At 37.3% G+C, this 14781-nt stretch overlaps 1 protein-coding gene across 6 annotated transcripts in view; it reads left to right on the top strand.

Annotated features, from left to right (window-relative positions):
• The window catches only part of LOC307119961 (NXPE family member 3), a 71383-nt gene extending 56804 nt beyond the window's left edge, over window positions 1-14579 (top strand). For 2 of the 6 annotated variants that reach the window (XM_079806732.1, XM_079806733.1), the window contains 5 exons: window positions 2589-2960; window positions 5721-6136; window positions 6226-6617; window positions 9150-9490; window positions 10664-14579. In XM_079806732.1, coding sequence (XP_079662858.1) covers window positions 2589-2960; window positions 5721-6136; window positions 6226-6617; window positions 9150-9490; window positions 10664-10861 — 1719 coding nt within the window. In that variant the 3' untranslated portion in view covers window positions 10862-14579. Of the gene's footprint in view, window positions 1-2588; window positions 2961-5720; window positions 6137-6225; window positions 6618-9149; window positions 10544-10663 lie in introns of those variants that run through there. The other 4 variants (XM_079806737.1, XM_079806735.1, XM_079806736.1 and 1 more) reach the window with 4 other exon arrangements.
• Window positions 14580-14781: the final 202 nt, after the last annotated feature.

Below are 14781 nucleotides of genomic sequence, written 5' to 3' on the forward strand. Positions count from 1 at the left end.
GTGTCTGACAGGAGGTACAGAGTCAGAAATGTTAACCTTGTGTGTAAAATTTTTTACACAGCCCAATGCAGTACGCTGTGATGGAGGAGTGGAGAGGGCACAAACTGAAGCGGATTGTGGCGACGGCAGCACAGTGTTTCCATCAAATCGAAGTTGAAGTCCCTTTATCAGGTCCATGCCTAACAAAGCTGTACCATTGTCCACAATGAAGAAATGTGCAGTACATGTAAGGCCATATTTAGATACCGTTGCAGGTAAACATCCAAGCACTGAAATTGGCTCTTGCAAGTAAGTGACTAAACGGGCAGTGGGAGCTTGCAAGGGCACGGTGCGAAAGTGCTGCTCATACAATTGTTTTGGCAGAATGGACACTGATGAACCAGAGTCGACTGTAAGTTGAAGAGAGACAGGTGTAACAGCAGACGCAGCATTTATAGTCACATCACACATCAAGCAGTCAGATGTTCCAGGTAGGTAGAGAATACAGACCTCTGGTAATTCAATTGAATGCACTGAACGAGTAGGAGCAGAACGGCAGACTCGAGCAAAGTGTCCAGTCTTATTACAATTTTTACATTTCACAGATGCGGCAGGGCATTCTGTGTGTTTGCAAGATGTCCAGTGGAGCCACAGCGGAAGAATGTCCGAGCTGAAGAAGCAGAGTGAGGTTTTGATGAGGTACGTTTGAATTTGGCCTTTGAATGCTGTCGTCCAGTCACAGGAGTGGCATGTACGGCTTGCACTAGAGCAGAACTGCTTGTAGCCATAGACTTTGCCTGTGCATCAGCGGCCTCTAGTGAAAATTGTAATTGCAGTCTCCAGTGTCAATTTAGATTCCACTAATAATCGTTCACGAATGCGAGGGTCAGCAATATTTTCTACAAGCTGGTCCGCCAAACCCAGACTCGTCTATCGGATTGCCAGACAGAGAAGCGTGATTCGTCACTCCAGAGAACACGTCTCCACTGCTCTAGAGTCCAGTGGTGGTGTGCTTTACACCACTGCATTCGACCCATTGCATTGCACTTGGTGATGTAGGGCTTAATGGCGGCTGCTTGGCCATGGAAACCCATTCCATGAAGTTCTCTACGCACTGTTTTTGAGATAATCTGAAGGCCACAAAAAGTTTAGAGGTCTGTAGCTATTGACTCTGCAGAATGTTGCACTGATCCCGCTCTGTGATTTTACGTGGCCTACCACTTCGTGGCTGAGCTGCTGTTGTTGTTCCCAATTGCTTTCACTTTGTTATAATACCACTAGCAGTTGACCGTGGAATATTTAGTAGTGAGGAAATTTCACAAATGGACTTATTGCACAGGTGGCAACTTATCACAGCACCACACTTGAATTCACTGAGCTACTGAGCGCGACTCCTTCTTCACAAATGTTTGTAGAAGCAGTCTGCATGCCTAGGTGCTTGATTTTATACACATTTGGTCATGGAAGTGATTGGAACACCTGAATTCAATGATTTGAAGGGGTGTCCCAATACTTTTGGCAATATAGTGTATGTACTACTTTAATGTAAGCATGGGATCAGGTTTTGAAAGAATGACTGGCTGTGTTACAAGGGTGATCATTTTAGATTTTTGTGCTAAGAATGAAAGTGAAATGTGACAACATGCCCCGTAGGTGGGGTACATTGTAACATGTGGTGGGGCACAATGTAACATGACCAAATTACAGCTTAAAATGTTACCTGATATAATCAAAAATTATCCAAGACAAACTAAAATATTTTGTCAACAAAATACAATTATTAACTTTTTAAAATAAAATAATGGCATTTTTTAATCATTAAAAATACACTAATACACTAATTGTGGTGCGGTTATCCCTATTGCTTGTACACTTTTTTCTACCACATCTTTTCCTTCCCTTCACTTATCTATTATTGTGCCTGGACACAGAGCTCTGTAAACAGCCAGCCTCTTTTGCAATGACCTTTTGTGTCCTACCCTCCTTGTGCAAGGTGTCAATGGTTGTCTTTTGGACAACTGTCAAGTCAGGAGTCTTCCCCATGATTGTGTAGCCTACAGAACTAGACTGAGAGACCACTTAAAGGCCTTTGCAGGTGTAACTCGTTTTGAGTTAATTAGCTGATTAGAGTGTGGCACCAGGTGTCTTCAATATTGAACCTTTTCACAATATTCACATTTTCTGAGATACTGAATTTGGGATTTTCCTTAGTTGTCAGTTATAATCATCCAAATTAAAAGAAATAAACATTTGAAATATATCAGTCTGTGTGTAATGAATGAATATAATATACAAGTTTCACTTTTTGAATGGAATTAGTGAAATAAATCAACTTTTTGATGATATTCTAATTATATGACCAGCACCCGTATGTTATATAGGCTATGTTGTTGAGTGCAATACTGTTAAACACTTGCAAAAAAAGAGATTGAGCCTCAGCCAGGTGAGAAAAAGGTTAAGCAACACATTACTTTCCATAAAAAGTAACTAAGTAAAACAATTAATATTGTAATGCATTACTTAAAAGTAACTGTCCACAACACTGTTGGTTTGTGACCATATAACACTAACATTTAAATATAAATTGATTTAACTTCGTCATCTTTCAGACTTTATTGAGATTCCTGGAGAGTAATCAACAGATACAACAATTCCAGCCCCCTATTCCTAGACGCGATAAAGGAAAACAGGTACAAACAAATTCCTCGTCTGTAATTTCCATTCATGACATGGGAATCAGTGAAGAGGAGTGGGAAAGGCTACAGAAGGCTCTGGACTGGCCCGGTCCAGATCAAGAAATCAGTATGCTAAATTTGAGCACAAGTCCAGTCCACTCAACGTTCTCTATTGTGGGACTCAAGGAGAGTTACAAAGTGGGAGAAAATATATCCGTTACCATCACAGCCAGAGACCACAACAAGAACCTGAAAAGATATGGAGGAGATTTTTTCAAAGCAAAGCTTTTCAATTCAAAGTTAAAGGTGTGTTTGTTTGATATTATTTGATATTATTTTTTAAATAAATGTAAAGACATTTGTCATATTGAGTTTGCCGGTGACACTTTATAATAGGCTAAATAATGTGAAAAGTACTTACAATAGTAAATACATTAATATACTATATACAAATAGTGAGTTCTTCATTCATTGTTACTGTAATTAACAAATTATTGTTTAGCTTTGGGGCCACTTTTGGGGATTTCCGTCTGGATTTGGCCTACCCAAATTGAAAAGCTTCCCATTCCCATATACAGTGGTCTAAATACACAATTTGATTGTCATTTTACAGGAATGACCCTTTGAAGTTACATAAAACCGCTGTAATAATCCGATGCCGCCCAATGGAAAAAAGAGTCTCTTTTTGATTTTTTGGTTATACATTCATTTATGAAGTTCCTGTGTGCTCTAGCACACTGCAGATAGTTTTGGCTATTTCCACTAGATGGCAGCAAATACTGGAAAAAATCTTTTGTATCAGGTTGTTGTTATTACAGCTGAGACAACATATACTTAAAGGGTTAGTTCACCCAAAAATGAAAATAATGTTATTTATTACTCACCCTCATGCTGTTCCACACCCATAAGACCTCCGTTCATCTTCGGAACACAAATTAAGATATTTTTTTTAAATCTGAAGGCTCAGTGAGGCCTCCATAGGGAGCAAAGCAATTTACACTCTCAAGATCCATTAATGTGATACCCGATTTCAAAACACTGCTTCATGAAGCTTCGGAGTGTATCGAATCAGCGAGTCGAATCATGATTCAGATCGTGTGTCAAATCGCCAAACTGCTGAAATCATGTGACTTTGGCGCTCCGAACCACTGAATCAACTCGCTGATTCAATACACTCCGAAGCTTCATGAAGCAGTGTTTTGAAATCGGTTATCTCTATATAAGTCGTTATTTAGGTTTTTTTGGCGCACAAAAAATATTATCATCGCTTTATAATATTAATATTGAACCACTGTACTCACATGGACTGATTTAAATATGTTTTTAGTATATTAATGGATCTTGAGAGTGTAAATTGCTTTGCTCCCTATGGAGGCCTCACTGAGCGTTTAGATTTCAACAAAAATATCTTAATTCATGTTCCAAAGATGAACTGAGGTCTTACGGGTGTGGAACGGCATGAGGGTGAGTAATAAATGACATTATTTTCATTTTTGGGTGAACTAACCCTTTAAATGTTTATCACTTTCAGCAGTGTTTTTATAACTTCAAAGGTTTCCTGTAAAATGACACCAAACTTGTGTATTTAGACCACTGTATGAATGGGAAGCTTTTCAATTTGGGTAGGCCAAATCCAGGCGGAAATGGTCCCAGAGTAATTTAGTGTAATTAAGTTACTTTGTGTAAAACAAATGCTAAAGTGATGCATATCTCCAGAAAGTAGACATTATAAGCTGAGGTCAGAGCTCCTCCACAGACATTTAAAATGTTAAGTATATACTTGATTACGTCATTCCTTATCGGGGTCTTTGGAGTTTAAGAGGTTAATTATCTCATATGTAAAGAGTTAGATAGTGCTTTGTTAACAACTTATTAACAGTAAATAGTTCTCACTTAGATTTAGGTCATGGAAAATGGGAAACTTACATTAATTAAGTGCTTTAAACCAACATTTATTGGGCATTAATATTCAGTGTTCCTTAAAATGTTTACATTTTAATATTTTAACAATGTGATCTTATTAGTATTTGTATGTAATTCATATTGAATTTATTTGTAAACATTTTAATGAACTCCTAGTAATAAAAAAAAAAAAAACGTGTGTTCATCAGAGTGGTCCAAGACCTAAGAAATTTTGTCACACTTGAACCACGAATACACACAAAAGAAAAATGACTGGATTCGAGTTTATGTGGTTGAAATGAAAAAATATTTTCCTATGGGGTCAATTTGACCCCCATAAGGAATGAATGAAATGTGAGTATTTCTTTTTATTTGTCAAAAAAAAAAAGATAATCTGGCACAATCCAAAACAACACACACAAATGAAGGCATGAGACTATAGAACATCCCAAATGCAGAACACACTCACATGCATATGCACACATGTAGGAATTTCCATTAAAATGAACGAGAGGTCATATAACGGGGGCAGTGTTTGTTTTTTTGCACACAGATATAAAGTGGTTAGATTTGAACACATTTATAATGCAATTCATCCCCAGCCCAACCCAACCACCCCACACAAATACAAATACAAAATAAATAATAACTGTAACGGTTTGGTTCTGGACAAGAAGCACACAATGACGAAGAAGATAACTGAAATAGCTTTTAATCATAAACACAGGCGATTCAGGAGAAGGGCAACCAAACATTAGCACTCATGTTTACATTCACGAGGACAGACAGAGACTGGGTGCAAACAGAGGCCTTAAATGAACAGAGACAAACTAGATAATTAATGAACTCAGGTGGAAACTAATGAGCTAAATCAACAGAGAAAACTAGGTCACAGAGGGCAGAACTATAAACACAAAAGATCAGACATGTGACAATAACACCTTGTTAATAACATTGACAAGGAATGAAGGACTCACTATTTGTATATATTCTATTAATGTATTAACTACAGTTTATAAACTATTAATTACAAAAAAATATATATAATTAAAAAATAAATTACAAAATTTTATATATTATAGTTTTACATGCTTTAAAATTGGATTTACCAACAGACCAACGGTTTTGTGCATTACACTTTAACCTTCTCCATTCTTCTTGAAGGCGAGTGTGTACGGGGAGGTTGTGGATCACCGTAATGGGACTTACTCTGTTGCTCTTCTTCTGCCCTGGGAAGGTCAGGCACAAGTTTATGTACGTCTAGAGCACTCCAGTGAGGTTGTGCAGATTCTTAATAAATACAGGGAGTCCTCATTCCCACGCAGCCACTATAATGGCCACTATGAAGGGCCAGGACCCCAAAAAAACAGGATCAGTGAAATAGTACAATGTAATCTGAAGTGGGGTGCAGATGGAAGTTGGAGGAAAGGCGACTGCTGCTGTGAGTATAAGGATGTAAAAACAGGGACGATGTGGCAGTGTGAGAGACCGAAGAAACTTTCTTGTGACAACCTGGTTCATCACTCAAGAGGAGGTTTGGAAAACCCATTAAATCCTTTTGAGAAGCAACTTTTCACAAAGTAAGTGGGAAAGGACTAAAAATGAATTACAGAGCTATTGTAAAACTAGAAAAACTTAAGAGAACGTTTTATATATGTTTTCTCCACAGGACATTAACAAATGTTGCTATTAGTGGAGACACACAAACCATAAATGTCCATCCCAACGCTGCAGGCATTGGTATGGTCATATATCAGGACCGATATAATCTAAAATCAAATGTATTTAGTAACAAGAGAATTAAGAATTTGCATAATTTTGGCACAGTCTCTTCAGGTAAATGTTTCTTTGCTTTAGGCACAAAAGAGAGATGCATATCTGGAATGACGACACCAGTTCCCGCAGGGTTTTATCTGAAAGATGTCTGGAATTATTTTGTATGCAACACTAGTCAGTTCAGTTCTGCACAAATGGGAAACTGTCTTAAAAACAAGATTGTCTACTTGATGGGAGACTCTACCACAAGGCAGTGGTTTGAGTATTTAGAAAGAAAAGTTCCAGGCAAGTTATTCAACTTCATAAATGCCATTAATTGGATTATTGAAAAATATTCTCATTTTTTAAGAATTGATGTCATAAAAATGATATATAAAGGAAATATATACACCGATCAGGCATAACATTATGACAGGTGAAGTGTATAACACCAATTATCTCTTCAGGCTGCAAGTGAACATTTTGTCCTCAAAGTTGATGTGTTAGAAGCAGGAAAAATGGGCAAGCGTAAGGATTTGAGCGAGTTTGACAAGGGACAAATTGTGATGGCTAGACGACTGGGTCAGAGCATCTCCAAAACTGCAGCTCTTGTGGGGTGTTCCCGGTCTGCAGTTCCCGGTCTTGACTATCTACTCGACTTTTACTGCTGGTGATGGTTAATGATTTTAAAGCCCGACACGCGCTTCTGAAAGGTAGGCTTATGCATGTGTAGCCTATGTGGGAGAAAGCGGGGGAGAAGTTATGTGGCTCACCTTATTGTGTGTGTAATATTTATATATTCCATCTAACATTTGGACGTTTAATGACCGTTGATAAAACGTCCCTCCGATACGTCCTGTCATGGTTGAAAAATAGTTCCAAAATGAAAGTTGACTGGACGTACTTTGAGCATATCTAAATGCATTTTTAGGAAATGTAATGTTACATTTTTTTCCGATTTATGCCGTGTGGCTATTCTTGGCCAGAGACACAACGTTGCTGTCGGACTAATGTTTGCTGAGATGCCATATAAGGCTATTGATATGAATAATATTTTGCTATGAAGAAGTGTGCACACGCAAGTGACATGATTTCGGGTGTACGAACATCGCTTGCGCACTGTCGCTTCATCGCTACTAGAATTACCACTGATTTGCCGCTTTCCGTGTGTCATTCATTAAAAATTAACTAGAGACTGCCGGCCCAATTTATCAGCGGCCCACCGGGAATTCTTCCGAATCTTCCGATGGCTACTCCAGGCCTGTACATATAGGCTACTTATTATATAATATAAAACAGAATTAGCATTTGCACTAGTGGTGCTGATTTGTTTTTAACGTTGCAGAATTTTTAAAAATCTGAAAACATGCTTCTGTATGATTTTATTTTAGTGCAATTTTATCAACTAACAAAATCTCCAGTCTTTCACATGCATCTCAAAGATCGTCTTTAATTGTGAGTGTGTGTGGGGGAGGCGTGACAGTGTTTTGCCTAGAGCTGAAGTTGAGCTTGTGCCGGCCCTGACCACAGCACACCTCCAGGGGTCTAGTGGAGGTCCATGCCTCAACGGGTTAGGGCTGTTTTGCCAGCGAAAGGGGAACCTACAAAATACTAGGAAATAATGTTATGCCTGATCAGTGTATATGCAAGTAATATAAATAATATATAATGAATTAACATACAAAGGATGCAAAAAGTATTTGGACACTTGATCAACAAATGCATGAATGTCTTGCCATTACACCAAAATATATTAAACCATGTGTCAAAACATCTCTTTAAAAAAGACTTGAAATACTTAAATATGGCACATTTTAAAATGACAGTATTTTTTTCCTCACTGCAAAATGTAATGGTAGAGTTTGTTTGCATCTAAAGCAATGACATTCAACATGCAAATAAGTCAGTGCATCTTAAAGGGATGGTTCACCAAAAATGAAAATGCTGTCATCATTTACTCACCCTCATGTCATTGCAAACTTGTATCACTGGTTTTGTGGAACACAAAAGATGATTTTCATACATTTGTATCCCATTGAGGGTATATTTACATGACAACGATGCTCTAAAAACAGACGAAAACATTGTCAAAACGATGCACGTTAACATGGATCTGTGACAATGACTAAAAAGGCATGCCAGGTCAGTAATTGTCACAGTTATGTTCCGTTTGTTTTAGTTTTCATGGACTATTTTCCCGCCACAATCTGTCACCATGGACACTGATCACATTCATCACAGCTGTTCGTCATTTTAGTTAATCATCTGTGTATTTAAGTTCCTGCCTGTTTTCTGTTCAGTTGTCTGGTATTGTCTGTGCTATGTGCACACTGTTTCGCATGTTGGCTAATTCTTTATAAATAAAACTTGTATTTACCTTATCCTTATCCTCGTCTTCATCTTCCTTGGACCCCAGCATTACAGTACCTGTGAACATGTTATACGTATGCGAATAACATCACCGTTTTCACAAATACAAATTTTTTGTTGTTTACATGGAGACTGTAAAGGTATCGTTTTCAAAAGCTTTCACTTTGAAACTCATTTTCAAAAGATTGAGTTTTCAAAAGATTGCGTTTTCAGACCCCCAAAATGCAGTTGTCGTGTAAATGAACAGCCAAAACACATTCAATATTCAATATCATCTTTTGTGTTCTGCAGAAGAAAGAAAGTCAAACAAGATGAGGGTAAGTAAATGATGACAGAATTTAAATTTTTGCGTGAACTATCCCTTAAGTGCCCACTTAGGGGGCTGCTGTGTACAATAAAACTTTTCAAAGCTGTTTAAGACATGAATAAAGGAATGAGTCTAATGGAAGTTTTACTTATCTTGTTTAGGCATAAAAAGAATGGACCTCCACACTCCTCGTACTGGTGGACCCCTAATGGCTGTAGAGATGAAAAACAATATCATTGTTCACTGGAGGCCACACGGTGTTCCTTTGCGATTTACTAAAATGCTCATTAGCGATCTGCATTATATTGGCAATGATATTGATGAAATAGCTGGTGGTCCTCATGCAGTTGTTGTCTTCACAATCTTTGCCCACTTGGTTTTTCACCCATTAACATTTTACGTGCATGAAGTGGCCAAAATCCGTCAGTCTGTTGTTGCACTGCTGAGACGTGCCCCAGAGACCACCGTCATCATCAAGTCTGGAAACACTGCAGGAGTGAAGGTACAGTTGCTCATTTTCCAATCCTACTTTGTTTTAAATAGTTTGGTAACACTTAAGTGTTTTATAAATGTTTTAATACATTTTATAATGTTCCATCATTAATGAATAACTACACAGGAACAAATGAGTAACGCAATATTAACACTCTATAACAAGAAACTCTGATTAACAAATTAGTAAGTAATAGCATTCATTTGAATGTGGTAGCTCACTATTAGCTAATCAATAACTGCAATTTTTTTCATACCTCCCAGAGGACTACTAAGAACTACTTTATACAGGTTCATAATTAACATGAATAATGCATTATGTATATTTAATTCAAAAGTGAAGGTAATGACTTATATTAGGTCGCCTTAACTACTATGTACTAACATTTAAATTAATAATTTGATACAATGCACTTATTGTGTACATATTTTTAAATTCTACTTACATTTAAAAAAAATCCTGATTGTAATTACATCTGTAATTAATGTCTGTAATTACATTTTAATTACACTTCCCTTACACCTAACCCTACCCTTAAACTTACCCATACCACCACACCCGTCCCTAACTTTACCCATATCCCATCTTAATATCAGTAAAAGTGTTTTGCAATACAATATGAACACAATAAGTATACTGTGCTTATTTTTTTATGTAAGGACATAGTAGTTAAGGCTACCTAATATAAAGTGGGACCATTTTAGGCACGGACCACTGCTGTGGTTTATATAACAACACTCTCCAACAGCAGAATGTTACTTTTAATTATTTTAAGTCTAATTCCTAGTCAAGTTAGAATGGTATTTTAGTTTTGTATATCACCTGTGATTGCATTTTCTATAGATATGGCAATATGTGCAGTCTACCAATAATAACATTAGACATTAATCACAGTACAGAGACTAACAACATAAAGTCGCTGGCAGTGTGAATGCGGCTTAAAAGAGATAAATATAGAGCTTAGCAGAAAACATGAGGAAAGGTAGATTAATTAATAATTTTTTTATTAACTATTCCTTTTTTTCTATTAGAGAGGCCTACAAAGTCAAAGTTCAATGTCAGGTATAGCAGGTGCACTATACAGCACTATTTCTGGTAGACAATACAAACAATGTAGTTTGTCTAAACCAAGTTAATATTAAAGCTTATAGTATTGTTTGTTTCTGATCTGTGTTGTTACAGAACATTTTTCAAAGTGATTGGTATGCAATGCAGCAGAACACTGTGATGCAGGAGATGTTCAGAAATATTGATGGAGTAATCTACTTTGATGTCTGGCAGATGACTTCCTGTCACTATCTACGTGAAAATGTTCACCCAGGACCTGTTGTCGTTGCTAATGAAGTCGACATGTTGCTCTCATATATCTGTCCTGCCTGACACAATAGAATAAGATTCACCTTGCTTTGTTCTTATATACCAAAACCTGGAAAATGCAGCTTCACTTCCTGCCTCCTGAAAGACCTTCATCTGATTGATTTTTGAAGGCAGCATAAATGTATCCTTTGCTGCCTTTGATATCCCACCATCCTGTGCATTCCAATCTGTGACAGTTGAGCTAGAAAAAAGTTACGTTTGCTGGTCAGTTTGTTTGTAAATGTAAGTTTTTTTTTTTACCAACATTTTCCACTTCTGATGTCATTTCTAGCGAGAAATTACTAATGTAGTAATTAAATATTTGTTTATATCTGACCAAAGCTCTCTCTATTTTGCAGTAGATCAGAAAACTGTGACACTGCCTTAGAAGTCTTTCCAAAAATCAGTTTCGTGAGGTGCCTTCATGCACAAACGCTGCCTTAAAAGTCATTGTCTGATAAGGCAGCGAGGCAACAAGTCAGCTGCCTAGGTTTTCGGATGCAGCCTTGGAAGTAAACGCCCACTGCTATGATTGGATAAAAGTTTTGCATATTATAATGTCAGTATATGTGGGGAATTGTTTTGAAAACGTGGAAAAACGGCAACTGGAATGATTCGCCCAAAGGGATCGCAAATGCCTTTCTAACAAACACGATTTATCTCTCACCCCCCCCGCAATTAATTTGAATGTTATTTTTTACTACTTGGCTCACCCGATCGGTGGATATAACTGCGAACCGTGCATAACTAACATACACACAGACACACACACACACACACACACACACACACACACACACACACACACACACACACACACACACACACACGCACACAAGCCAAGTACATGCATCAGCAAAACTTCACTGCAGACAAATCAGCATGTTCAAAATTTCCGCAATTGTATTTTTTCTTCAAATATCAAGTCATGAAATGCGTTTTTAAGGTGCAGTGTGTACTATTTATGAGGATCTATTGACAGAAATCTATTGCAATTCACAACCTCACCGCTAGATGTCGCTAAAATTCACACACTGCACCTTTAAAGTCCCAGTGAACTGGAAGTTGCAACTGATTTTATTTCAGTGCTGTGACGTATTTCCAAGTGAAACAGAATATTGAATAGAGGGCAGGGTTTTACTTCACTGCTCCTCCTCTCCATCTCTCGCTCATAGCAGACTAATGGTTGGAGGGGAGTGGTTAAGGATATTCAAACCCAAGATGTCAAACTGCCATCATCGGAAAGGGAACGCCATTCCAGACCGGAAGTTACTTTTCAGATTTTGATTAAAGATTACCATGGCAAACAGTTCACCCTAAGACCTGTAATGTGTGCTAACAAATTAAATAAGATCGATTTCATGAGGACTTTAATGGTCATCAGCACTGTAAATCCTGAAAAGTTATATATATATATATATATATATATATATATATATATATATATGTGTGTGTGTGTAAATTTATAACACTATATTTTGTATTATATTACCTTTGCATCAATTTACAAAAAACAAGTTACTGCTGCTGTGAGTGTGTTAATACTGCTGCTGTGGGAGTGACTGTAAAAAAAAAGACATATTTCTCTGTTCTGACTGCCATTATCAATCTCTATCTATTTTTTTTCCTCTTTTGAACATTGTGAAAAAGCACTGGAGGTTTTTTTTTTTTGCTATTTGAGTGAATGGGAACATAAAACATATATTTAATGTATTCTCTCATTAACCACTATAGAACTTTACCCAACTATGATAAATTCCACTTCCGAGAAACCCAGAAATGTGAAAAGGGTCAGTTGGCCGGTAACATTTTTATGAATTCTAACGATGCATGAACGTGAAGGGCCAGCGATTCATCTTCCCGAAAGTTTAAGCCTTGACAAGAAGACGTGAAAGGGAGCTAATTCCGTTACTGCCACACTGTGAGGGGAGTTTTGTGTGCAGACATCCAAAATGTGCGCGCATTGTTTACGTAAAGTTTAAATGTTAAAGTTTGATGCATAATCAACGCACAAATAATGCGTGGCCACTGTTTGAACGGGTGAGTGTGATGAGTTCCCATTGGCTACTGAGCACTAGGGTTACTGGTGCGGTGTGTAGTATTTATGAGAATCTATTGACAGAAATGCAATATAATATACATAACTATGTTTTCAGTGGAGTATAAAGACCTTACATAATGAACCGTTATGTTTTTATTACCTTAGAATGAGCCATTTCTATCTCCATACATCGCGGGTCCCATCAACCTCACCGCCAGATGCCGCTAAAATTCGCACACCACACTTTTTTTAAACAAATTATTCAAATCACTGATTCCAGCATACAACAAGAATGCTTCACTGGACAGATATCACATATTCTCAAACAAATTAGCATGTCAAAAAAAACAAATCTGGAGTAGTTGTCACAGTGTGTCACGGTTTGTTTCATGTTTCATATTCTTATTTTGTCATGTTCACTGTCATGTTTCCTGATTGTCATGTGATTTCATTGTGCCCTCATGTGATCATGTCATGTGCTCCCCTAGGGCACGTTCAAGTTCAAACGGGTGCGCAACGTTTCCTGGAAATGGTGTGCAACAGGGTTTGAGATACGTTTTCTCTTGTTTGTTGGGTGTGTCAAATATGTCAGCCCAATCAGCAGCAACATGTATATAAATCACACAGTGTTAAAGAGACAGCTCGCACAATGGGTCCAAGTAAAGTAATTTACAAATGTGTTTGCTGCAGCTCAGTATACGCAACAATTGAAGATATTAGAATAATTATTAGAATATTGATAAGATATTTTGTGGGGATAAATTGGGCTTTTATTGTTACATTACACTGTAGTGGACATCAGTGGACATCTCAACTATGTTATGAAAGATACAACAGAATGATTTGATATACTATTTTACTTTATGCAATATGTGTGTAAAATGTCCATAAATAAATGAAAAAAGAAGTGTACTAATGGGAGTAGTAATTGCCTACATTTTCATTAGAATATCTAATATTTTGTAATGATCGGTTTTGCTGCTAAGGAAAAAGCTGAGATCCAAACCCCAAAAATAGAACAATAAAAGTCACTAATCTTTAGGGTTGGGAACCGAGAACCGGTTCTTATGCAGAACCGAAACTGATTTTTGAAAAATACCAGAACCGCGCAAAATTCCTAAGTTTCGGTTCCGATAACGGTTCTGGTGCAATGTGTGTGCGAAGCGCTGGAAGGTATCCTTTAATAGCGAGTGACAGCCAGTGTTGCAAAGTCCGTGGTTTTCCCGCTTTCCCGTTTTCCACTGTTGCCGCGGGCTGTGTTTCATGTCCGTAGGTTGAAGCGACCCCAATTGTGATATTTAGCCCCGGAAATGCGAATTTTACCGGAGAAGCCCCCCCGAAACCAATCGCATTTTGAGTAGCAATTGTGCGGGTTTTGTTGTGAAAACCTGGCAACCCTGGCTCACCTCATCATGAATATTAATGACGTTGCCTGCCGCTTCCAGGAGTGCAACGCAGTTCAGCACTGAAAGCCCTCGCGCTACACATTTACGGTTTTGCATCAGATATTTTCTCGTTGACCACCAGCATGGCGAAGAGAAAGTCACAAGTATGGATTCATTTCCAAAGAATGAATGATAATGAAGCAAAATGTAACACATGTGAAAAGTTAATAACATGCAAAGGAGGCTGCACTAGCAATTTGACAAAACATTTGCTACAGCTCAGAGTGCCACAGGGCTTATACCAGATTTATAGTGAAAGGCCTATATATATATATATATATATATATATATATATATATATATATATATATATATATATATATATATATATATATATATATATATATATATATATATATATATATATATATATTTGTCAACTGTTGAGTCACCATGGTTTAGGTAAGCGTTTAGGCACAATTACCTTTGTAATGCTGAATTGCAATTTATTATTTACA

Source organism: Gobio gobio (assembly GCF_949357685.1).
Source record: "Gobio gobio genome assembly, chromosome: 23".
Classification (NCBI taxonomy): domain Eukaryota; kingdom Metazoa; phylum Chordata; class Actinopteri; order Cypriniformes; family Gobionidae; genus Gobio; species Gobio gobio.